Source organism: Oncorhynchus clarkii, chromosome 28 (genome assembly GCF_045791955.1).
Source record: "Oncorhynchus clarkii lewisi isolate Uvic-CL-2024 chromosome 28, UVic_Ocla_1.0, whole genome shotgun sequence".
In the NCBI taxonomy this organism is placed as follows: Eukaryota; Metazoa; Chordata; class Actinopteri; order Salmoniformes; family Salmonidae; genus Oncorhynchus; species Oncorhynchus clarkii.
In genome coordinates, this window is record NC_092174.1 from 12,381,424 (window position 1) to 12,406,683 (window position 25,260).

The 25,260-nt window shown below is 42.6% G+C and overlaps 2 protein-coding genes across 2 annotated transcripts in view; both read left to right on the top strand.

Moving 5' to 3' along the window:
* LOC139386571 (solute carrier family 25 member 36-A-like) overlaps positions 1-9,345 on the top strand; it is a 33,924-nt gene extending 24,579 nt beyond the window's left edge. Inside the window, exons 5-7 of the mRNA XM_071132224.1 lie at positions 3,146-3,212; positions 3,573-3,865; positions 4,205-9,345. Coding sequence (XP_070988325.1) covers positions 3,146-3,212; positions 3,573-3,865; positions 4,205-4,398 — 554 coding nt within the window. The 3' untranslated portion in view covers positions 4,399-9,345. The remainder of the gene's footprint in view (positions 1-3,145; positions 3,213-3,572; positions 3,866-4,204) is intronic.
* A 1,808-nt stretch (positions 9,346-11,153) lies between these two features.
* LOC139387000 (SPRY domain-containing SOCS box protein 4-like) overlaps positions 11,154-25,260 on the top strand; it is a 113,569-nt gene continuing 99,462 nt past the window's right edge. Inside the window, exon 1 of the mRNA XM_071132938.1 lies at positions 11,154-11,310. The gene's annotated coding sequence lies outside the window, so the exon portion shown is untranslated. The remainder of the gene's footprint in view (positions 11,311-25,260) is intronic.

Sequence of the window (25,260 nt, forward strand, 5' to 3'; positions counted from 1 at the left end):
AATCACCAACAGTTTCACCAGCATAGCACCCCTACATCACACCTCTTCCTCCATGCCTCACGGTGGAAACCACACATGCAGAGATCATCCGTTCACCTACTCTGCGTCTCACAAAGACATGGCGGTTGGTACCAAACATCTCAGACCAAAGGACAGATTTCCACCAGTCTAATGTCCATTGCTAGTGTTTCTTGGCCCAAGCAAGTCTCTTCTTCTTATTGGTGTCCTTTAGTAGTGGTTTCCTTGCAGCAATTCAACCATGAATTTCATGCAATCTCTCTGAACAGATGTTGAGATGTGTCTGTTACTTGAACTCCGAAGCATTTATTTGAGCTGTTAATTTAAATGCATTCCTGGTGACTACCTCATAATGCTGGTTGAAATAATGCCAAGCGTGTGCAAAGCGGACAAGGCAAAGGATGGCTACTTTGAAGAATCATAAATATAAAATATTTTGATTTAACACTTGTTTGGTTGCTACACGATGCCATGTCTTATTTCATAGTTTTGATGTCTACACTTTTATTCTACAATGTAGAAAATAGTAAAAATCAAGAAAAACCCTTGAATTAGTAGGTGTCAACTTTTGACTGGTACTGTATGTACTCTGTGCATTCGGAAAGTATTCAGACCCCTCGACTTTTCCCACATTTTGATACGTTACACAGCCTTATTCTAAAATCGCTAAAGCAAAATTTAATCTCAATCTACACACAATAGCCCATAATGACAAAGCGAAAGCAGTGTTTTTACAAATATATTTGCACATGTATAAACAAATATGTAAATAATGTAAGTATTCAGACCCTTTTGTATGAGACTCAATTGAGCTCAGGTGCATCCTGTTTCCATTGATTATCCTCGATGTTAATACAACTTGATTGGAGTCAATCTGTGGTAAATTAAATGGACATGATTTGGAAAGGCACACACACCTGTCTATATAAAGTTGACAGTGCATGTCTGAGCAAAAACCAAGCCATGAGGTCAAAGGAATTGTCCGTAGAGCTCCAAGACCGGATTGTGTCACGTCACAGATCTGGGGAAGGGTACTAAGACGTTTCTGCAGCATTGAAGGTCCCCAAGAACACATTGTCCTCCATCAATCTTAAATGGAAGAAGTTTGGAACCACCAAGACTCTTCCAAGAGCGCATTCCGGGAAGAAGGGCCTCCGGGAGGTGACCAAGAACCCAATGGTCACTCTGACAGAGCTCCAGAGTTCCTTTGTGGAGATGGTTGTTCTTCTGGAAGGTTCTCCCATCTATGCAGCACTCCACCAATCAGGCCTTTATGGTAGAGTGGTCAGACGGAAGCCACTCCTCAGTAAAAGGCACACATGACAGCCCGCTTGAAGTTTGCCAAAAGGCACCCAAAAAACTCAGACAATGAGAAGCAAGATTCTCAGGTTTGATGAAACCAAGATTGAATGTTTTTCAGCGGCAGGGACTGGGAGACTAGTCAAGATCGAGGGAAATATAAACGGAGCAAAGCACAGAGAGATCCTTGACGAAAACCTGCTCAGGACCTCAGACTGGGGCGAAGGTTCACCTTCCAACAGGACAACAACCCTAAGCACACAGCCAAGACAATGCAAGAGTGGCTTCGGGACAAGTTTCTGAATGTTCCTGAGTGGCCCAGCCAGAGCCTGGACTTGAACATGTCTGGAGAGACCTGAAAATAGATGTGCGGTGATGCTTCCCATCCAACCTGACAGAGATTGAGAGGATCTGCAGTGAACAATTGGATAAACTCCCCAAATACAGGTGTGCCAAGCTTGTAGCGTCACACCCAAGAAGACTCAAGGCTGTAATCGCTGCCAAAGGTGCTTCAACAAAGTACTGAGTAAAGGGTCTGAATACTTATGAAAATGTCAACCTGTTTTTGCTTTGTTATTGTGTGTGTGTGTGTGGAGAAAATAACAATTTATTCCATTTTACAATAAGGCTGTAACAAAATGTGGGAAAAGTTGAGGGGTCTAAATTCTTTCCCGAATGCACTGTGTGTATATACACACACGCCTAGTTCCCCTGGGAAATACCACTTGACCTCCTCTACTCAGAGATATTCAGTTATTCCTCTTAGGTCCTCATTAATAATTCAAGAAAGCCAGACTCCATTTTGTTTCCTCATGGTCCGTGGCAACCGATGAGGCCTTCAGCTGAGGCTCACGCCATGACGACACAGCACAGTTACTTGTTATTTATATGTAGGCCTACTGTAAGGCTGAGCTCTCCCCATCTGGGAGCTAGCTACTAATGTTCACATTTAAATTTGACAAAATTCATTGACTCATTTATACGGTAGTCCTTTATCAGGCACTCTTAACCAGAGTGAATAATAATAATATGAATTGAGGAGGCGGAACAATAGAACAGCGCTATTATACTTCTATAGTGCCTGTTCTGTACATGACATTCAGGCCCACCTTGTTTATACATAATTAAGAATAGTATTTATGATTAAATTACAGCCAAATCTTAGATACATGTTACAACTTCTAGATATGATAATGAATTGTTAGATACTTTGACTAGGCTCCATCTTTAAGCTGAGTTTTTTTGTTGTCCGTGCTGTATTACAATCTTGATTGAGGAATCCTGTGAGGACAAACCATCTGCCTTAATCGAACGATGATTAAGGCCGACTGAATGAATGAAGTTCATTTTTACATCATCTCTGGCCTGATTCCAGAATACCGGGGATAAGGAACGGTTTTACGAGATTGCCAAGATGTAAACAAACGGCTCATAAACGCAGCTTAAAGATGTCAACAATGCTATTACACACTGTGGCCAGTTGAGAAGGAAAGTAGCTTCCACCAGGGTTGTATTTCACAAACGCAGGATCGATAGATTGGCCAGCACTCAGTTCTTACTCGTACTTTTTCTCGTTCATAAAGCCAGCTGAAGTTTAATGTCATTCGGTTGGGTTACTGCGAGTATTAAGTCGGTGATATCATTCCCGATATTCAAGTTTTTCTTTCTTTATCATCCAGGAAATAGAGGAAATGTTCTTAGCTGGCCAACTCCTTGCTGGTGCTTTGTGAAATACCCCCCCCCCCCAGTGTATATCTTTATCCTTTGATAGGCTGTCTTTCACACTGTGTCACTCTCCCCGTCTGAACCTCTGAACTCTTCTTCCCAGGGTTCACTGCTATCACTGCAACCAATCCCATCTGGCTGATAAAGACCCGGTTGCAACTGGATGCCAGGTAAGCACTTAGCAGGGAGTCTGAATCTAGGCCATCGGCCGATTTTACATTTTTAAAAAGTTAGTTTCCCCCTTAGCTTATGCTATTCCCCAGCTGTTTCATATTTTACTGGTTCTCTAACTATGTTATGGGTTGTCATGCTTATTTGACTAGTTTCATATTGCATTGACTCATGGTACTAGGGGAAAGGGTGTTATTCTGAGTAGTATTGCATATACTTTATTGGACTTTGCAAATCCCTTTTCAATTATTACCTGCCAAATGTTTCCTGTTTACTATATGATCAAAAATCCTTTTGCATACCTTTTTTGCTATGTTCAACTATTATATTTACTCACACGCTACATGTTTTTACAACAGGAACCGTGGCGAGCGGCGCATGAATGCCTTCGAGTGCATGCGGCGGGTCTACCAGACGGAGGGCTGGCGGGGCTTCTACCGCGGTATGTCTGCCTCGTACGCCGGCATCTCCGAGACAGTCATCCACTTTGTCATCTACGAGAGCATCAAGCGCAAGCTGATGGAGTCCAAGGCCCAGGCCAGCATGGATCAGGACGAGGATGAGTCGGTGAAAGACGCCTCAGATTTTGTGGGTATGATGCTGGCAGCCGCCACGTCCAAGACCTGCGCCACCTCCATCGCCTACCCCCACGGTATGCACCTACACCTTCCATTTCTATTTATTATGTGACCTCAAAGAATAAATTAAAAGAAAAGACAAATTAAGACAATGTATTCAGATCATATCTTTGATTCTGTTTTATTATTTAAAAAAGTTCAAACGAATCATGGTTATTAATACAGAATTTGGTTGTTGCTCCCATCTCACGGGGAGGAAAAATTATTTTCTTTTTTTCCATATTAGTATTGGTAACGTTCATCATGTTGAAGAAAATATTGTCTATCGTATCCGTCCGGAATTTCTATACTGTTGTGTCCATGTTCTAAGTTAGTCCCCTCTTCTCTACCCCCTCTTGCCTCTTCCTTTGTAGAGGTGATCCGCACCCGGCTACGAGAGGAGGGCAGCAAGTACCGCTCCTTCTTCCAGACATTGCTGACAGTACCTAAGGAGGAGGGCTACCGCGCCCTGTACCGCGGTCTCACCACCCATCTGGTCCGCCAAATCCCCAACACTGCTATAATGATGTCCACCTACGAGATGGTGGTCTACCTGCTCCAACGCTAGCCCCTCCCCTTCCTGTGTGGAGAGGAAGTAGGAAGTGACTGACTTGGTTGGGGATATCTAAGATGGAGACCAAAGGAAAACCGATACTGACCAGAACCAAGAAGAAAGAAGAAGAGCTCCCCCACTAATTCCCCACCAACAACCCCAACCCCCCCTAAGCCTACCCCACAAGGGGGCGCTATGGTCTGGGATGATAGAGAAAGGATGGGGTGGGAAGAAGAGAGAGGGACGGCGAGAGATCGTTGGGTCAGACCTTTACAGAGCCTGTCAAACAGTCTCAAAGAAAGACGGAAATCATTTTGTGGCCTTAAAGAGTTTAGTCTGTCTCTCTGTAGAATGAAACTAATCTGCTTTAGCCTGTACGGAGATGACAATCTGAAAGGGGAATGCAAGAAAACAATTGGTTAAAAAAAACAGGTGTCATAACAACACTGAGCATTATAGAAAATGTTTATTGCAAAATGTTCCACCAGTAGTTCTATTTGATTAGATTAGCACTTTTCCCCTAGGATTCAGCATACAAGCCAGGGATGGGCAATTGGCGGCCCTTGGATCAACTTCCCCGAACTCAGTCGGGGTCTCAACTTACTGTTGCAAGTTAGAATAGTAGAATACACAAGGTGCAATTTCAAAATGCATCAGCAGTTTCTCTTATGTCAGTCACTGACAGTCAATTAGCCCATCCATGTCAGCGAAATTTTTTTTTGAATAGTAAGTTAGTCGAGCGGCTGGTGGGCCCGCATTGATTTTGTTACATGCTGACCACACTGCTTGTGTTGCAAAATACATTTACACATACATGTTATTCAATCATTGCACCCACACTGCTCGCGCGCGCCAACGAACATCTGCGTTGCCAATCGCTAAAATAGAAGTCAGTTCTATTTGTGACGCTCAACGCGGTGCAAGTTCTGCCTCTCCCATCTCCTCATTGGTTTATAGAAGCAGATACCCACGTGCCATCTCCTTATTGGTTATACCCACGTGGGTGATTGAAAGATGAACTGAAGTCGGTCGGTCGTGGTAATGCTATGAAAGTTAGATGCCAATTGCCATAAAAGTCCAAAGAAGGAAAAAGCCTGGAAAGAGGAAAGATGACTAGAAACGATTCTGTTGACCGTTTTATGTGTGGATTAATTGTGTATTAGGTAAAATAACAACTCAACATTTATATCCCAGGACAAATTAGCTAGCAACAGCAAGCTAGCTAGCTAAATTGCCATAAATGTTTAATGCTTTTTGACCTGTCCCCAAATTAATATAATTGGTTGAGTTTGTTTTGTTATTTCAACCTGCGTGTCGTGATCACGTTTGGTGTGGGGGGGGGGGGGGACAAAATCAATTGCGCACTCGCACGTCCGGTCTGGGCATGGTGCTAGTCTCTCAGTTTCACTCAGATAACATTTCTCTACACACCATGGCCAAATGTGTAGAATGACAGGAAATGGGGTGTAAAACAGCTCATTTTCCTCTCTGTCCCATGGCAAGATGATTAGAATGGCATGAGATAGTTTATGAAGTTGCAAAAAAATGTACTCTAAAACTTAGTCTCTGTCAAGGGGGGGGCTGCTAAAATGTTATGCTAACAAAGTGACATGGGGGGGGGTATGGATGTGGGTATGCAGACCTGTGAGCAACTGCAGCCCATCCCATTTTTTTGTGTAGCTCCCACCCCCCATAAAAGTTGTCCATCCCTGATGCAAGCTAATGTTTGAAACAAGCTGTGCATGCTTTGTTTCAGCAGCTTGAACCCAAGCTTGGTGTTTAAGGAATGTCAAACAAACATTGGCGAGGGAAGTTGTTTTTAAAGGACAATTTTACGTTTTTACAACCATCTCTAAATGGTACGCTATAGAAGGATCCAGACACTTTTTTGGCTATTTCACTTGTTTTTGAGAAACTTACCCCCGGCCAGTGTCACTTCCTCAATGTCGCTGAAAAAAAACATGAACAAATGCTCCAAAAACATCCAAATACGTCATTTTCATTCCAAACTTTATCTGCAACGTTATATTCCACTTTGCGGCGACTCGAGCTCCTTCCCCTATCCAGCTGTTTCATTCTTTGGTAGCCTGCTGCTAGAATGGACGGATAAGTATGGCTTGAGTCACAATAAAATGGAATATAACGTTTATAGATAATGTTCGGAATGACAATTTCATGTGTACAACATCTAAAGACCTGCGTCACTATACTGAGAGCATTTCCATTTCTAAAATGACGTATTTGGGTGTTTATGGAGCATTTTGTTCATGTTTTTTCAGAGCCCCCGTACTGCACAATAATGAATGAGGAAGTGACTCACTGGTTGGCCTACGTTTCTCAAAAACAAGTGAAATAGCACAAAAAGTGTCTATCTTTCTATAACATGCCATTGTAAAAACAAAATATATATATAGAGAGATGGTTCTTAAAAATAAAAAAAAAGATTTAGGCACCGTTTCTTTCTTTCCCCCCCCCAGATAATTTAAGATCTCTAGCTAGCTATATGATAAGAGAATAGCAAGCGAACATTTCATGTACTGCAACGAGTTTGTCTTCAAGCATTCCCCTGAAGGCCAGAGTTACCCCTTTATAGTCTGAAGCAATGCATATGGTGCACAAGACTAGGGATCGCCGCTGATCACAACACATGCCACAGACGCTTATCCAGTGTTTTGTATAATGGTATAGTTTCTCTGATACTAGTCATTGGGAGGGACATGGTTGTCTCTCGTGAGTGCACAGGATTTCTTTGATCTAGATAGGGTGCGAGTCTTTCCAACAGGTACCAACACTTAGCTGGTTAGAGGTCTGTCTACCGGTGTGACGCCGCTACTTGAAGACAATTTGTTAAATGTTGGAAGTCAGGAAGTGTCAATGTCATTCCATCATCTCTCCCAACCTTTCGTGTGAGATTTGGATGGTGACTGTGGGTCGATGTGCATTTGACTCTGTGTTTGTGTGTGTTCGTGTATGTGTGTGTGAGGTGAAAGCGAACTGCCCTGATATCTACTCCAGAGGTAGTGAGTGCCCTCCACTAAAAGTTAATCATGTAGATTACTGCGGTTGGGAGCAAGGCAAAGCAGTGAGCCACACCAGCTGCTACACAGTAGCCCTTCCCTACCAGTGGCTCCCAACTGAAGTTTTATACACTTTTTTTTTGTGGCCTTTTGGGTTATGTGCTTAACATTTTCTTGTGGACATTTTAATCTTGTATTATCAGAATAGTATTACTGCATATGCAAAAACGGTGTTTTGCTCAGCAGTTCCCATTGCAGATACTGTACAGTTCAGAGTACTTCATCTTGTGAAGGATATTCATGTGTATATAATACATATGCATATCAACTATTGTGTGTATTTTGCTTAGGTCCATGTGTTATAAATACTGTAGTTTATAGTTGCAAATTATTTGTTTGACTGCATTTGTGTACAAATTGTAAGATGTTTGAACCTGTTGCAACATGGTGTGTTGACATATTTTTATTTTTGTTCAAGTTTTATATTATACAATTTGTATTTCATTTTACATCATGCAAGCCTTGGTGCTGAAAGACAGTCTTTGATTTTATGTCAAAGTATTATTTTTCAGAATTATATATATTTTTGTGTGTGTGTAAATTCCCCTCAATCTGATTTTTACATTTGAATTTGCTCTCCAGCCATCTTCAAGCGATAGTATCCTGTATATCTAACTGTGTAGGCTCCTGCATCCTATCTGGTCTTTGTTACAAATTCTCAATCTGGTATTTAGTAGGGGAAAAAAACAGTGATGGAGCGTAATATAAATGAATATTATATTAATGTCAATATTATGACAAGGTGATGTTTTGGCGTTCAAGTCACCCTGAACTATTTGAAACTGATTCAGGCTCTGGATTCATGACTGAAGACCTTCCGACAGTGCAGAGGCTACATTGGATTATGGTGCGCATCGTTTAGATGGTTGTAAATATCCTTCTGTACATTGAAGTTTTGACCCGAGGCCTCTGCCTATGGTAGTTGCTCATTTTGTCAGGCCAATTTCAAGAGTCTTTTTTCCTATCCACTGGTATACTGTATAGAACAACTGTACTGTGGAGTCCTTTTCCCACAGACTATAGCCTAGCTGTTTTTGTTACTATCATTGCCCTGACAGTCATACTGTGACTTGAATAACTAGTAACAGTACATAACTGTGATGTATTTTGTAGTGGAGCGTAGACTTGCATATAATGTGATCTGTTAGACTTTAGTGACTGCCCCGTGCTGCTATCTAAGAGATGGGGCTCAATGCCACTACGCTTCCACTCCACTCAAGATGGCTCTGTTGTATTGAAAACAAAACACTACACAGACCAGCAGGTCTGCAGTTTCATGACTTATCCCCACATAGTCTTGGGTTAGTAGGTTGGCAATACCTCAACCATGCCACTAAAGACTAATCCATTTAACACTGTGGATGCCATCATGGTGGGTCCCATATGGCTTCTCTATTGGCAAAAACCAGAGTCTGCCAGGGAGTGTATACAGATTTTATACAGCCAAGCTACAGTTTACACAGTTTGGAAAAGTAGGCGTACATTTTTATGGTACGGTACTGGAGAACTAGTAACTCAAGAATCTACTTCTCAGCTCTCTATCAATGTTATTTCGTAGTCAATAGGGGTCCAGGTTGACATGACTACCATGCTGCCCAATTGATATCTGGGCTAGAGAAATATGCTTACTCATTCATGTCCATGTTTTTGCCTGACTCAATACTTCAAGGAGAAATGTGATTACTATATGTAAAACATTTCAGTGAACTGATTTTTTTGGAATGTTGTTTTGTTGATTGTTTTCCCTCTTAAATCAGCCAGTACCCCCCCTCCTATTTGTTTGGTTTAAGCTGGTGAAATTAATGTGGCCTATTCTTTGCCATCTATGTATACCTCCTTTTTGTCCTTTTTGTACAAAAGTCAATAAAAACCAGATTGCAACTCCCATTGCTTGTTTGCTTAATTTTTTCTTATGGCCTAGAAGCACAGGAAAGGAAGGTCATGTTTGTTCTGAAAAAATGGACTGGATTTTCTTGAAGGCTATAGGCCATTTTATTCTGACCCTGTTTTACACTGTTCTACTCCATTTCTCCACAAGGTGTCAGCAAAGCCAATGTGACGACTGTATACACTGTGTGTACAAAACATTAGGAAGACCTTCCTAATATTGAGTTGCGCCCCTTTTTGCCCTTAGAACAGCCTCAATTCATCATGGCATGGACTCTACAAGGCGTTGAAAGCATTCCACAGAGAGGGTGGCCCATGTTGACTTAAATGCTTCCCACAGTTGTCAAGTTGGCTGGATGTCCTTTGGGTGGTGGACCATTTTTGATACACATGGGAAACTGAGTGTGAATAACCCAGCAGCGTTGCAGTTCTTGACACACTCAAACAGGTGCGCCTGGCACCTACTACCATACCATTTTCAAAGGCAGTTAAATATTTTGTCTTGCCCATTCACCCTCTCAATGTCACACATGCACTCCATGTCTCAAGGCTTAAGTATCCTTCTTTAACCTGTCTCCTCCCCTTTATCTACACCGATTGAAGTGGATTTAACAGGTGTAACCAATAAGAGATCATAGCATTCACCCGGTGAGGCTGTCATGGAAAGAGCAGGTGTTCCTAATGTTTTGTACACTGTAAATCCCGCTGTAAACTATGTAGGCTTCAGTGGTGCTCTCTTTAGCCATAACTCGATGCAAAGAGGATGTACGTTTCCAACCCGAGCGATGGGCCGTCAGGTCATCCACACAACCATGGAAGAGGTTCTGAAGATCAATTAATTAATCAATCATAGATCTTTGTCTCCCTACTTTTCAAAACAATATGGTTGCGCCCCAGTCATGTGAAATCCATAGATTAGGGCCCAACGAATTAATTTCAACTGACTGATTTCCTTATATGAACTGTAACAGTAAAATCGTTGCATGTTGTGTTTATATATTTGTATGTACGGTGTCCAGTGGAGGTCGTTGTTTGAAAGCAGCTTGGAATCGAAGAAAGCACCAGAACCACTGCGAAATCTGAATCTTGCATTATTGCAACGAGCAGGTTTGAAAAATCACGTGATCAAATGAAGCTTTTGACGTCATTGATTATATACTTATGATAAAGCGATACAAGCATCCACACTGCGTCAAAGCATTCCTCGGAGCTCCGTATTACGACAAAGCGGCGAGAAGCGCCCATCTCAAATCGAATAGTAATCTACGCTCGGTCATATTGTCAACAAGGCAGCATATGGTGCATCGTCCAGAAACATACATCACGTTCCCATGTTTGAATTAAAATTCGTTTTCATTGGGAAGGCAGATAAAGTACTTTTGCATGAGAAAACAAAGAATCATACTCATTACTCCATGTGCTAATGTGCTAACCTCACTTTTGTTTTGAACCAACTTCGCCGTGGGCTTTGAACCGACACCTTGCCCACGCCCGGTAGGCAGCCAAGGTCCAAAACTTAGTTCAATCAACTTCCCCCCAATGCAAAATTTACCCGGACAAGAATAAATGAATCCCCTCATTGAATGAATATTGACATCCATTCAAATCTCATTGACTGTGGTCGTTTCTCAAATGTCCCCACTCGCGTCCTCTCTCCTAGCCTCCTTCTCAAAACCCATTGGAGGAAAAGGTCAATGGGGCGGGACCTCTGGCTTTCTCATCCAATTGGTTTTGAGAAGGAGGTGACGAGCGAGGACGCGAGGAAAATAAAATTGAGATTAGGCCTGCCTCTGTGCTCGAGCGATTATGAAGTAACAAAGAAACGAATGCGGTGGGTTGTTACAATTTTATCGGTAACATTTTATCAATATCAAGCGGGTTTTTTGTACGCGAAAGAACTTTGCGAGTGTCCTGTGGTGTTGACATTCTTCACAATTGTCGCTTTGAAGTTGACTTCTCGACGGTGAGTGTTGTTCCAATGTTTACGTGCCTTCAAAATGGAAAGCGCTCGTTTAGGCTACAGCAAAAAATTCTGCAAAGAATAATGTGTATATAGATTTGTTTATTTTGGTACACTCGACAACCTATGAATATGCAGGCTACTTATTTGTAGTTTAACATATCTTTAATATCAGTTTCAGAACACATTTGAAAACACCTAAGTTCCCATTAGTGTGTCTAATGGTAACCTAGGCAAACCAATGATTTAGTTGAATAATCGTTCAAGACAATAAGCTATTACTCGAAAGTTGGTTTCTTTTTTAATTTCATAGTGATTCTGGTTCTAATCTAATTACATTGGATGGCAAACCGGTGTTTCATAATGACGTCTTCTTCCTTGGCCGGATGTCAGTCACTTACTTTAATCCTACGTCAGGACAGTGATTATATTTGATCCACGAAGGGAAAAGCTCTTGTAACATTTGCCTATACCCGAGTATCCACCCATTTGTCCTCTTGTGTGTTTCTCTCACTGTTTTTGTGTACATACCATTTGGGCACCTCGTTTACTCGTTCACATGGTCAACTGATATATTAATCACATCTCAAAATGGTGGGACAAGGTTACTTGATTGTGTCTCTGATACACCATGTTCTGTGTCATGCAGGACATGGATTTGCATGGATTATGGTGGTTGTCTCTGTTTGCACACACCTGTACTGACAGAATCTCGAGTATACTTTTGTTTGACCTTTTTTACTCTTTGTTGAGATGAAAAGGGTGGCGTGTACCTTTACATTTTATTTAAAAAAAATATTTTCCCAATAAATAATTATAGTATTGCATTTGATCAACAGTGTCTCAAATGTCTTTAATTACTTTCCTCCCTCTCAACCTTCATAGTAGAGTCAATCCATGTTAGGGATGGGCAGTTATATTGAATATCTGAACAGCCTTTAGTATTTGATTAGGCTACATGGGAGTTTTTTTTATTTTAATATTTTTGCTCTGTTTAAAGTTAAATGATCTATGTGACACTTCTACATAGCCTACAAGGATATACTATTACATTCCATGTATTTAAAAAAAAAAAAATGGCAGTTTTATTGCAGTATTTATGTGTGCCCCATTATAAAAGATGCACAGGTAGTCTACACACTTTAAATAGGTGTAGCTTGTTGTTTTTGTTAATTCAAAGTGGTGCTACAGTCAGGCTCTGTAGAGTAAGTGAACTCCATTTTGCATTGATTCAAAATCTTTAATTCTGAAATTTTAAATTGGCTAAATGAGGATGAGTAGGCTACAATGATCAACCAACAGGGATGCTGTTGTTGTAGACAATGACCTATGACAGCAAAATAGCCTCAATTAGCCTTGCTACTGTAGTTAGCTAGCTGGAGACTGTAGCTAGCTAGCTTTTTTCCAACGATTTGATTCAATTAAGACCGGCACTACCAGATGGTATGATAAATAACCTATGGTAATAATTTATTATCACCGCGGTCATGAGCAGATGAGCTCCTGCATTTTTCAGCATGTTTTGAGAAAAAAATATTTAGTTGAACTTGGATTTTTTTGGCAGGGACACGTGCAGGATGCTACCCGCTACTACAACGTTCACTCCAATCCTACAACCTGATTTTTTTTTTTTTTTTTTTTTTTTTTTTTTTTTTTTTGATGGAATTACCTGAAGAGCTTCCTACCACCAATGATTATTATTCTCAAACTATACAGCAAATGCTCTGGCAAACAAACAGAAACCTGAGAACACCATCCAACCTGAGGCTGAGTGTGTGTGATGTCTAGTCTGAGGCTGAGTGTGTGTGATGTCTAGTCTGAGGCTGAGTGTGTGTGATGTCTAGTCTGAGGCTGAGTGTGTGTGATGTCTAGTCTGAGGCTGAGTGTGTGATGTCTAGTCTGAGGCTGAGTGTGTGATGTCTAGTCTGAGGCTGAGTGTGTGATGTCTAGTCTGAGGCTGTCTTTTATTTTCAAAAGGCAAGAAGAAAATACATTACTATGATATATTTTACTTTAAAAGGACTGAATGCTAAGGTAAGGCTCACAGCTGCATGTGAGCTCTCACACTTTTCAACATGTTTTTTACAATAAGATCGTTTTTGATTTGTTTTAGTTTACTTGATGCTACCGTCCACAGCATAACCTTCACTCCAGATCAAAACTCCAAACCTACAACCTAGGCATGAAGTGTCGGCACCTTTGAGCCAAACACATGGCAGGCTACCCTTCCCAAATCCAGAGACCTTGAAGCACGCTCTTGCTTTTTCAGGGCCATCCACTGGCATTTTCTTCAAGAAATCTGCCTCCAGAAGTAAAGCTTCCTACTCCCGCTGCCTACTGCACTGCTGCTTGGATTCCACCTGGCGATCTGTTCACCATCTGCCCTGGCTTGTCTCCCCTGTCTGGTACAGGTACCCCCACCACACTCCCCCCCTCCCTACCAAGCTTTCGCTTGCCTTCAGCACACAGGCACTGTTGGGACGAGTGACTCTGAACTTACAATGGCTAGCCCCAAGTCGCAATTTTTTTTTTCTTGTACACTTTGCGATTTGCCTCATGGCTCCTGCTTGCTTTGGTGACTGAACCTTCTTGTTTGCCCTACCGTGGGACAGACTGTTTGTTCCCACACTTGGGACTGACTATTGGCTACATACTTTTAGCCCCCCATCCTGTTCTAACCACTCGCCGGCTTTGTATTCCTGTTACCTGATGAAATTGCTGTACAATATGATCCTGTTGCCATCAAATGCACATTCAAATGTCATAAATCAACACTGCAGTGCTCTCCCTGTCCTCTCCGTGCCTTGATTGTAATACCGTTGATGATGTACACCATGGCCCATCTACTGTTGCTAGCCCCAATTGACTTGTGCTCTCTGTTTCACTTTTTTTCTGCTCTTGTAAAAGCCTGGATTTTCTGCACGTTAACACTGAACTTTTGACCTAAAATTGATCAATTGAAAGTGTGGGTTCCCAGCTCCAATCCAGATGTTGGTCAGTACTGAGATGTGGTTAAGAGTATTTTGAATACTGATGTTAACCTTTCTGTCTTGCCGAAAAAGGTTATAGCCACTCCCCCACCTTTGGAAGATCTGGCTATCTTTACCAAGAATTACCTTCAGTGCTCGGTTGTCACCACCAAGTCTGTCCCCAAACAATTTGATTCACTGGTTTTAAGCATTAAACTTTCAAATGGCTCTTCATTGACTGTTGCGGGGTGTTATCGTCCTCCATCAGCACTGGCCTGTACCCTACCTGCCCTAAGCTCTCTCCTGGTCCCTTACACTAAGTCTGAATTTTTCCTGCTAGGTGACCTAAACTGGGACATGCTTAAACCACCTGACCAAGTCCTAAAGCAAGACTCCCATCTTTCTCATTATTACCAATCCTGCAAGATGTGACTCCAAACACCCAGAAAAGCTACTCTTCTTGACGTTATCCTCACAAATAATCCTGATGGGTACCAGTCTTTCTGTAATACCCTTAGTGATCACTGTTTTACAGGCTGTATTCGTAATGGCTGCTCAGTGAAATGTCCTGATTTGTCAAAGACGCTTGCTAAAAACCTTTAATAAGCAAGCCTTCCTTCATGACCTGGCCTCTGTAAATTGGTATAGAATATGCTTGTTCCCCTCTGTCGAGGATGCTTGAACCTTCTTTTTTTAATCTCTTCAATGATATTAACACACCCCCATAAAGATAATTTAAAAACAGGTTCAGCCCCTGGTTTGACTGATCTTGCAGAGTTACTCCACCTCAAGAATTGCATTTGGCACAAGGCCCGGCACACGTATACTCAGGCCTACTGGCTCTAGTTCAGGCAAATGAGAAATAAGTGCACTTCAGGCTATCCGGGAGGCCAAAGTTGGTTACTTTTAGGAGCAGTGCTCGCTCTGTGGGTCTAACCCCAAGAAGTTCTGGAAAACGGTTAAAGACCTGGAGAATAAACCGTCCTCACAGCTGCCCGTGTCCCTTAATGTTGACGCTGTGGTTGTTACTGACAAGAAGCACATGGCTGAGTTCTTCAATCACCACTTCATTAAGTCAGGATTCCTATTTGACTCAGCCATGACTCCCTGCCCGTCCAACATTTCCCGATCTCCCACCCCTTCCAATGCGACTATCCCCGATGCTTCTCCCTCTTTTCCCCTCCCCCCTGCCGCGTTACAAAGTTTCTCCCTGCAGGCGGTCACTGACGAGGTTCTAAAGGAGCTCCTTAAACTTGACCCCCCCCCCCCCCCCAAAAAAAAACCCAACAACATCTGATTTAGATGGTTTAGACCCTTTCTTATTTAAGGTTGCTCCCCTTATCATTGCCAAGCCTATCTCTGACCCTTTTTAACCCTTCTCTCCTCAGGGGAGGTTCCCATTGCTTGGATGGCAGCCACGGTTAGTCCTTTAAATAAAGGGGGAGCTCAAGCTGATCCAGCTGCTATAGGCCTATTTCTATTAACTTCTTGGTGCAGCCATCCTGTTTAGCGGGATCATTTTTGCCAACATCCGCTGAATTTGAAGAGTGCCAAATTCAAATTAAATTCCTAAAGATATTTAATTTTAATGAAATCACAAGTGCATTATAGCAAAACACATCTTAGCTTGTTGTTAATCCACCTGGTGTGTCCAATTTCAAAAAAGCTTTACAGCAAAAGCTATCACAGTTTTCAAGTTAGGAAATCTCTCTCAGCAGACAAAACATTACAAACAGCAAAGTAGATTGGTCAGAAAAGCAATAAAATGAATCGCTTACCTTTGATCTTTGGATGTTTGCAGTCACGAGACTCCCAGTTACACAATAAATGTTCCTTTTTGTTTGATAAAAAGTATTTTTATATCCAAATACCTCCATTTTGTTGGCGTGTTTTGTTCAGAAATCCACAGGCTCGTGCATCTAACAATTTTTTCAGAATGGCACAAATTCCCCGATATCAGGGTACTCATGTCAACCAGTTTGATTTCAGAGCATATTTGAACTCAGCCATGATGGGCAGACAAATTCCAAATCGTATCTGTGAAGTTCGTAGGAACATGTCAAATGTTTTTTATAATCAATCCTCAGGTTGTTTTTACAATAAAAAATATTTAAACCGGACCATAGCTTTTTCAATAGGAGAGAGAAAATATCTGCTCCAAGCTGTTGCGCATGCAAAACTCTGCTGGCACCCAGCCATCCACTGATGCGATGTGATCGTTCTCGCTCATTTTTCAGAATAAAAGGCTGAAACTATGTCTAAAGACTGTTCACACCATGTGGAAGTCATAGGGAAAGGACTGGTTGATATTTCCTTAAATGGAGGGAAGGCATGCAATGGAACAGAGAGCTTTCAAAATAAGAGGCACTTCCTAGTTGGGGTTTCCTTAGGTTTTCGCCTGCAATATCAGTTCTGTTATACTCATGGACAATATTTTGACAGTTTTGTAAACTTTAGTGTTTTCTATCCTAATCTGACAATTATATGCATATTCTGGGCCTGAGGAAAAATAGGCAGTTTCATTTGGGTACATTTTTCATCCAAATACTGCCCCCCACACTCAACAGGTTAAAAGTGTTGGAAGTACTTGTTCAGCCATTTTTGGGAGTTCCAATATTTTCTCTCCTGGCAGTGCCAATGTGGCGATTGACAGTTAGCTGGCGTTCTAAATCTTATTGTTTCCATTCCCCTTTAACGTTGTTCTGAACCCCTCCAAAACAAAGGTCATGTGGTTTGGTGAGACTGCCTCTCTCCCCACAGGTGTGATTACTACCTCCTGGGGGTTTAGAGCTTGAGCTAGTCACCTCATACAAGTACTTGGGAGTGGCTAGATGGTACACTGTCCTTCTCTCAGCACATATCAAAGCTTGAGGCTAAAGTTAAATTTCGACTTGGTTTCCTCTATTGTAGTCGCTCCTCTTTCACCCCAGCTGCCAAACTATCCCTGATTCATATGACCATCCTACCCATGCTAGATTACGGAGACGTTAGGTAAGGGTGCTCTCGAGCGGCTAGGTGTTCTTTACCATTCGGCCAACAGATTTGCCACCAATGCTCCTTATAGGACACATCACTGCCCTCTATACTCCTCTGTAAACTGGCGATCTCTGTATACCCGTCGCAAGACCCACTGGTTGATGCTTATTCATAAAACCCTCTTAGGCCTCACTTCCCCCTGAGATATCTACTGCAGCTCTCATCCTTCACATACAACACCCGTTCTGCCAGTCACATTACATACAGTCGAGAAGAACTACTGAATATAAGATCAGCATCAACTCACCATCAGTACGACCAAGAATATGTTTTTCGCGACGCGGATCCTGTGTTCTGCCTTACAAACAGGACAACGGAGTGGATCCTATGCAGCGACCCAAAAAAACGACTCCGAAAGAGAGGGAAACGAGGCGGTCTTCTGGTCAGACTCCGGAGACGGGCACAGCGCGCACCACTCCCTAGCATTCTTCTTGCCAATGTCCAGTCTCTTGACAACAAGGTTGATGAAATCCGAGCAAGGGTAGCATTCCAGAGGGACATCAGAGACTGTAACGTTCTTTGCTTCACGGAAACGTGGCTTACTGGAGAGACGCTATCCGAAGCGGTGCAGCCAAAAGGTTTCTCCACGCATCGCGCAGACAGGAAAAAACATCTTTCTGGTAAAAAGAGGGGCGGGGGCGTATGCCTTATGACTAACGTGACATGGTGCGATGAAAGAAACATACAGGAACTCAAATCCTTCTGTTCACCTGATTTAGAATTCCTCACAATCAAATGTAGACCGCATTATCTACCAAGAGAATTCTCTTCGATTATAATCACAGCCGTATATATCCCCCCCCAAGCAGACACATCGATGGCTCTGAACGAACTTTATTTAACTCTCTGCAAACTGGAAACAATTTATCCGGAGGCTGCATTCATTGTAGCTGGGGATTTTAACAAGGCTAATCTGAAAACAAGACTCCCCAAATTTTATCAGCATATCGATTGCGCAACCAGGGGAGGAAAGACCTTGGACCATTGTTACTCTAACTTCCGCGACGCATATAAGGCCCTGCCCCGCCCCCCTTTCGGAAAAGCTGACCACGACTCCATTTTGTTGATCCCTGCCTACAGACAGAAACTAAAACGAGGCTCCCACGCTGAGGTCTGTCCAACGCTGGTCCGACCAAGCTGACTCCACACTCCAAGACTGCTTCCATCACGTGGACTGGGAGATGTTTCGTATTGCGTCAGATAACAACATTGACGAATACGCTGATTCGGTGTGCGAGTTCATTAGAACGTGCGTTGAAGATGTCGTTCCCATAGCAACGATTAAAACATTCCCTAACCAGAAACCGTGGATTGATGGCAGCATTCGTGTGAAACTGAAAGCGCGAACCACTGCTTTTAATCAGGGCAAGGTGTCTGGTAACATGACCGAATACAAACAGTGCAGCTATTCCCTCCGCAAGGCTATCAAACAAGCTAAGCGCCAGTACAGAGACAAAGTAGAATCTCAATTCAACGGCTCAGACACAAGAGGCATGTGGCAGGGTCTACAGTCAATCACGGACTACAGGAAGAAACCCAGCCCAGTCACGGACCAGGATGTCTTGCTCCCAGGCAGACTAAATAACTTTTTTGCCCGCTTTGAGGACAATACAGTGCCACTGACACGGCCTGCAACGAAAACATGCGGTCTCTCCTTCACTGCAGCCGAGGTGAGTAAGACATTTAAACGTGTTAACCCTCGCAAGGCTGCAGGCCCAGATGGCATCCCCAGCCGCGCCCTCAGAGCATGCGCAGACCAGCTGGCCGGTGTGTTTACGGACATATTCAATCAATCCCTATACCAGTCTGCTGTTCCCACATGCTTCAAGAGGGCCACCATTGTTCCTGTTCCCAAGAAAGCTAAGGTAACTGAGCTAAATGACTACCGCCCCGTAGCACTCACATCCGTCATCATGAAGTGCTTTGAGAGACTAGTCAAGGACCATATCACCTCCACCCTACCTGACACCCTAGACCCACTCCAATTTGCTTACCGCCCAAATAGGTCCACAGACGATGCAATCTCAACCACACTGCACACTGCCCTAACCCATCTGGACAAGAGGAATACCTATGTGAGAATGCTGTTCATCGACTACAGCTCGGCATTCAACACCATAGTACCCTCCAAGCTCGTCATCAAGCTCGAGACCCTGGGTCTCGACCCCGCCCTGTGCAACTGGGTACTGGACTTCCTGACGGGCCGCCCCCAGGTGGTGAGGGTAGGCAACAACATCTCCTCCCCGCTGATCCTCAACACTGGGGCCCCACAAGGTTGCGTTCTGAGCCCTCTCCTGTACTCCCTGTTCACCCACGACTGCGTGGCCACGCACGCCTCCAACTCAATCATCAAGTTTGCGGACGACACAACAGTGGTAGGCTTGATTACCAACAACGATGAGACGGCCTACAGGGAGGAGGTGAGGGCCCTCGGAGTGTGGTGTCAGGAAAACAACCTCACACTCAACGTCAACAAAACTAAGGAGATGATTGTGGACTTCAGGAAACAGCAGAGGGAACACCCCCCTATCCACATCGATGGAACAGTAGTGGAGAGGGTAGCAAGTTTTAAGTTCCTCGGCATACACATCACAGACAAACTGAATTGGTCCACTCACACAGACAGCATCGTGAAGAAGGCGCAGCAGCGCCTCTTCAACCTCAGGAGGCTGAAGAAATTCGGCTTGTCACCAAAAGCACTCACAAACTTCTACAGATGCACAATCGAGAGCATCCTGGCGGGCTGTATCACCGCCTGGTATGGCAACTGCACCGCCCTCAACCGTAAGGCTCTCCAGAGGGTAGTGAGGTCTGCACAACGCATCACCGGGGGCAAACTACCTGCCCTCCAGGACACCTACACCACCCGATGTCACAGGAAGGCCATAAAGATCATCAAGGACATCAACCACCCGAGCCACTGCCTGTTCACCCCGCTATCATCCAGAAGGCGAGGTCAGTACAGGTGCATCAAAGCTGGGACCGAGAGACTGAAAAACAGCTTCTATCTCAAGGCCATCAGACTGTTAAACAGCCACCACTAACACTGAGTGGCTGCTGCCAACACACTGACACTGACTCAACTCCAGCCACTTTAATAATGGGAATTGATGGGAAATGATGTAAATATATCACTAGCCACTTTAAACAATGCTACCTTATATAAATGTTACTTACCCTACATTATTCATCTCATATGCATACGTATATACTGTACTCTATATCATCGACGGTATCCTTATGTAATACATGTATCACTAGCCACTTTATACTATACTATGCCACTTTGTTTACATACTCATCTCATTTGTACATACTGTACCCGATACCATCTACTGTATCTTGCCTATGCTGCTCTGTACCATCACTCATTCATATATCCTTATGTACATATTCTTTATCCCCTTACACTGTGTACAAGACAGTAGTTTTGGAATTGTTAGTTAGATTACTTGTTATTACTGCATTGTCGGAACTAGAAGCACAAGCATTTCGCTACACTCGCATTAACATCTGCTAACCATGTGTATGTGACAAATAAAATTTGATTTGATTTGACATTCTGTTAAAGGTCCCCAAAGCATACACATCACTTGGTCTCTCGTCTTTTCAGTTCACTGCAGCTAGCGACTGGAACGAGCTGCAACAAACACTCAAACTGGACAGTTTTATCTCAATCTCTTCATTCAAAGACTCAATCATGGACACTCTTACTGACAGTTGTGGCTGCTTTGTGTGATGTATTGTTGTCTCTACCTTCTTGCCCTTTGTGCTGTTGTCTATGCCCAACAATGTTTGTACCCTGTTTTGTGCTGCTACCATGTGCTGTTGCTGCCATGCTATGTTGTCGTCTTAGATCTCTCTTTTATGTTGTGTTGTCTCGTCGTGATGTGTGTTTTGTCCTAATATTTTTAGCAAGCCCCCAACCGGGGGGCCGTCATTGTAAATCCGAATTTGTTCACAACTGACTTGCCTAGTTAAATAAAATCAAAAAATGTGTTCGTCTAATTAGCATGAGTCTTTTTCCCTCTGTGCCACACACACTGGCCTCTGCTCCTCTCTCGCCCCTCCACCACCCTTCTGCTGAAACGAGCAGCACCAGCACTCGTGCAAGCAAGTTTTCATTGAAGACATGTCATTTATTTTCATCATGAGCAAAAACCATAGGGTTTTCTACCCAAAGTTGCAAAGAACATGGTGTGATCCCTTTTAATAAACATGAGCAAAATGGATAAAAGGGTGTAGCAGGAACAGTGGCATCTAGTGGGAAAAACCTGGTACTTTCACACATCTATAGTACCTAATACAAGCAACTTCAATGGCTAATTCCTCTGAACAGGGTGGGAAACATCACCAGATTAACAGGGATTACGCTACATAGGATGTAGAAACAATACTCCAAGATGCCCCTCCATACTACATGTCAAGTATAGAGATCTGGGATTGGTGTGGGTGTCTTTGGTGATGTTTGTATATATTTTTTTCCCATGTCTTATTCATTCTAAATAATTATGGTTCAAATCACATGTTGTGTACTATATTGTTTATTGAAGATTATATGAATCCTATACATTTAAAAGGGTTAATTTGGGTGCAATCAATTAGGGTCCTATTTCACTTATAATTCACTATCACAATTCCAGTGGGTCAGAAGTTTATATACAGTAAGTTGACTGTGCCTTCTAAACAGCTTGGAAAATTCCAGAACATGATGTCATGGCTTTAGAGCCAATCTTCTGATAGGCTAATTGACATAATTTGTGTCACTTGGAGGTGTACCTGTGGCTGTATTTCAAGACCTACCTTTAATCTCGGTGCCTCTTTGCTTGACACCATGGGAAAATCAAAAGAAATCAGCCAAGACCTCAGAAAAATTTGTCTGGTTCAGCCTTGGGAGCAATTTCCAAACGTCTGAAGTTGATTTTTCAACGCCGATACCGATTTTATTGGAGGACAAAAAATCCGATATCGATTTAATCTGCTTTTTTTTTTTTTATAAAAATGTGTGTGTGTGTGTGTGTATGTGTATGACAATTGCAACAATACTTAATGAACACTTATTTAAACTTAATATAATACATACTATGGGTGTTCTTAAGGTGATTCCACAGGTTGGTGGTATTTTTTTTATTTAGCCGTTGCTGACCCCATGCTTACATCTTTATCACAAATAAGACACCTTGCTTTCTCTGGTGCCAATTCCATGGAAGTCCCACACTGGTGTTCTGCTTTTCTCTGCCATCTGTAAAACACACACACACAGCTCTGAAGTGACAATGATACTGAGGAGTCTGCTTAGGAGACAAATACTCTCAACTGTTTGAATAAAAATAGAGTATGTTACCTGTGATGAATGTTGAAAACAAAAACTGTCATTTCTATATGCAGGAAATCCTATTTTTAATAATGGACATGATACGAATTGACTACCAAAGTGCGAGTCATAATTCCCATGACACCTTCTAGCAAAATCTGAAAAGCGGTTTATTCTTTTATTCCATAGGATATTTTTAGATTCACTTAAAATAAGGTCTGTGTTTCGTGTAGGCCTACACCACCTTGCCAATTTTATAACTGTAGATATCCATAGGACAAGGTAACTCTGATCAATATTGGCTAAATATAAGTGAAGATCTTTTTTTTTTTGTAGAGTGTCAACATATTTTCATAAATCCAAACGTTACCTTATCCTAGTAAAATTTACACGGGTATCAAAACGCCGAGGCGGTTTAAGCCTGCACGAAACACAGACCTTATTTAAAGTAGATAAAGACATTCTCTATGGAAGACATTAATGGTAAAATAACGAAGGAACCCCTTTCAAGTTCAGCCGCAAGTTATTACAGGAATTATAACGCGTCAACTATTTCTCTCTAAACCATACAGTGCCTTGCGAAACATCAATGAGGTCGCTCTTGCTGCTGGTGAGTCTCTGATCCACCTCTACGCAGACGACACCATTCTGTATACTTCTGGCCCTTCTTTGGACACTGTGTTAACAACCCTCCAGGCAAGCTTCAATGCCATACAACTCTCCTTCCGTGGCCTCCAATTGCTCTTAAATACAAGTAAAACTAAATGCATGCTCTTCAACCGATCGCTACCTGTACCTACCCGCCTGTCCAACATTACTACTCTGGGCGGCTCTGACTTAGAATACGTGGACAACTACAAATACTTAGGTGTCTGGTTAGTCTGTAAACTCTCCTTCCAGACCCATATCAAACATCTCCAATCCAAAGTTAAATCTAGAATTGGCTTCCTATTTCGCAACAAAGCATCCTTCACTCATGCTACCCTTGTAAAACTGACCATCCTACCAATCCTCGACTTTGGCGATGTCATTTACAAAATAGCCTCCAATACCCTACTCAACAAATTGGATGCAGTCTATCACAGTGCAATCCGTTTTGTCACCAAAGCCCCATATACTACCCACCATTGCGACCTGTACGCTCTCGTTGGCTGGCCCTCGCTTCATACTCGTCGCCAAACCCACTGGCTCCATGTCATCTACAAGACCCTGCTAGGTAAAGTCCCCCCTTATCTCAGCTCGTTGGTCACCATTGCATCTCCCACCTGTAGCACACGCTCCAGCAGGTATATCTCTCTAGTCACCCCCAAAACCAATTCTTTCTTTGGCCGCCTCTCCTTCCAGTTCTCTGCTGCCAATGACTGGAACAAACTACAAAAATCTCTGAAACTGGAAACACTTATCTCCCTCACTAGCTTTAAGCACCAACTGTAAGAGCAGCTCACAGATTACTGCACCTGTACATAGCCCACCTATAATTTAGCCCAAACAACTACCTCTTTCCCTACTGTATTTAATTTATTTATTTATTTTGCTCCTTTGCACCCCCATAATTTTTATTTCTACTTTTGCACATTCTCCCATTGCAAATCTACCATTCCAGTGTTTTACTTGCTATATTGTATCTACTTTGCCACCATGGCCTTTTTGCCTTTACCTCCCTTATCTCACCTCATTTGCTCACATCGTATATAGACTTGTTTATACTGTATTATTGACTGTATGTTTGTTTTACTCCATGTGTAACTGTGTCGTTGTATGTGTCGAACTGCTTTGCTTTATCTTGGCCAGGTCGCAATTGTAAATGAGAACTTGTTCTCAACTTGCCTACCTGGTTAAATAAAGGTGAAATAAATAAAAATGCACACACACACACACACATTATATGGGAAAGAAAATGGTGTTGAAGTTATGGCAGTTACATTTTCCGTCCAAAACATTAGGGATAAGCAAAGGCTTTGATTTCTGGTCGAACAGATGGAAAAGGCGTCTTGGATAACATCTACCAGGAAAAAGTCTTTAAGGTATCAGAAGTATCTCCCCCTGCCAAGTAATAGCAACACTTATATTTTGTTTAGAATACATTCTCCTGTCTTCTAAACAAGTGATAGCCTTCCTTCTTCAAGATCCCTTTTTACCCTGTACAAATTTCCCACTTTACCACCACCAAAGCACCCCCAGACCATCACATTGCCTCCACCATGCTTGACAAATGGCGTCAAGCACTCCATCTTCCTCTGTCCAGTGTCTGTTTTTTGCCTGTCTATTTTTATTGGCCAGTCTGGCTTTTTCTTTGCAATTCTGCCTTGAAGGCCAGCATCCAGGAGTCGCCTCTTCACTGTTGACGTTGAGACTGGTATTTTGCGTGTACTATTTAATGAAGCTGCCCGTTGACGACTTGTGAGGCGTCTATTTCTCAAACTAGGTACTCTAATGTACTTTTCCTCTTGCTCAGTTGTGTACCGGGGCCTCCCATTCTTTCTATTCTGGTTAGCCAGTTTGCGCTGTTCTGTGAAGGCTATTCCATGCATTTCTGGAATAGCCTTTATTTCTTAGAACAAGAATAGACTGACAAGTTTCAGAAGAAAGCTCTTTGTTTCTGGCCATTTTGAGCCTGAATATTGATCCCACAAA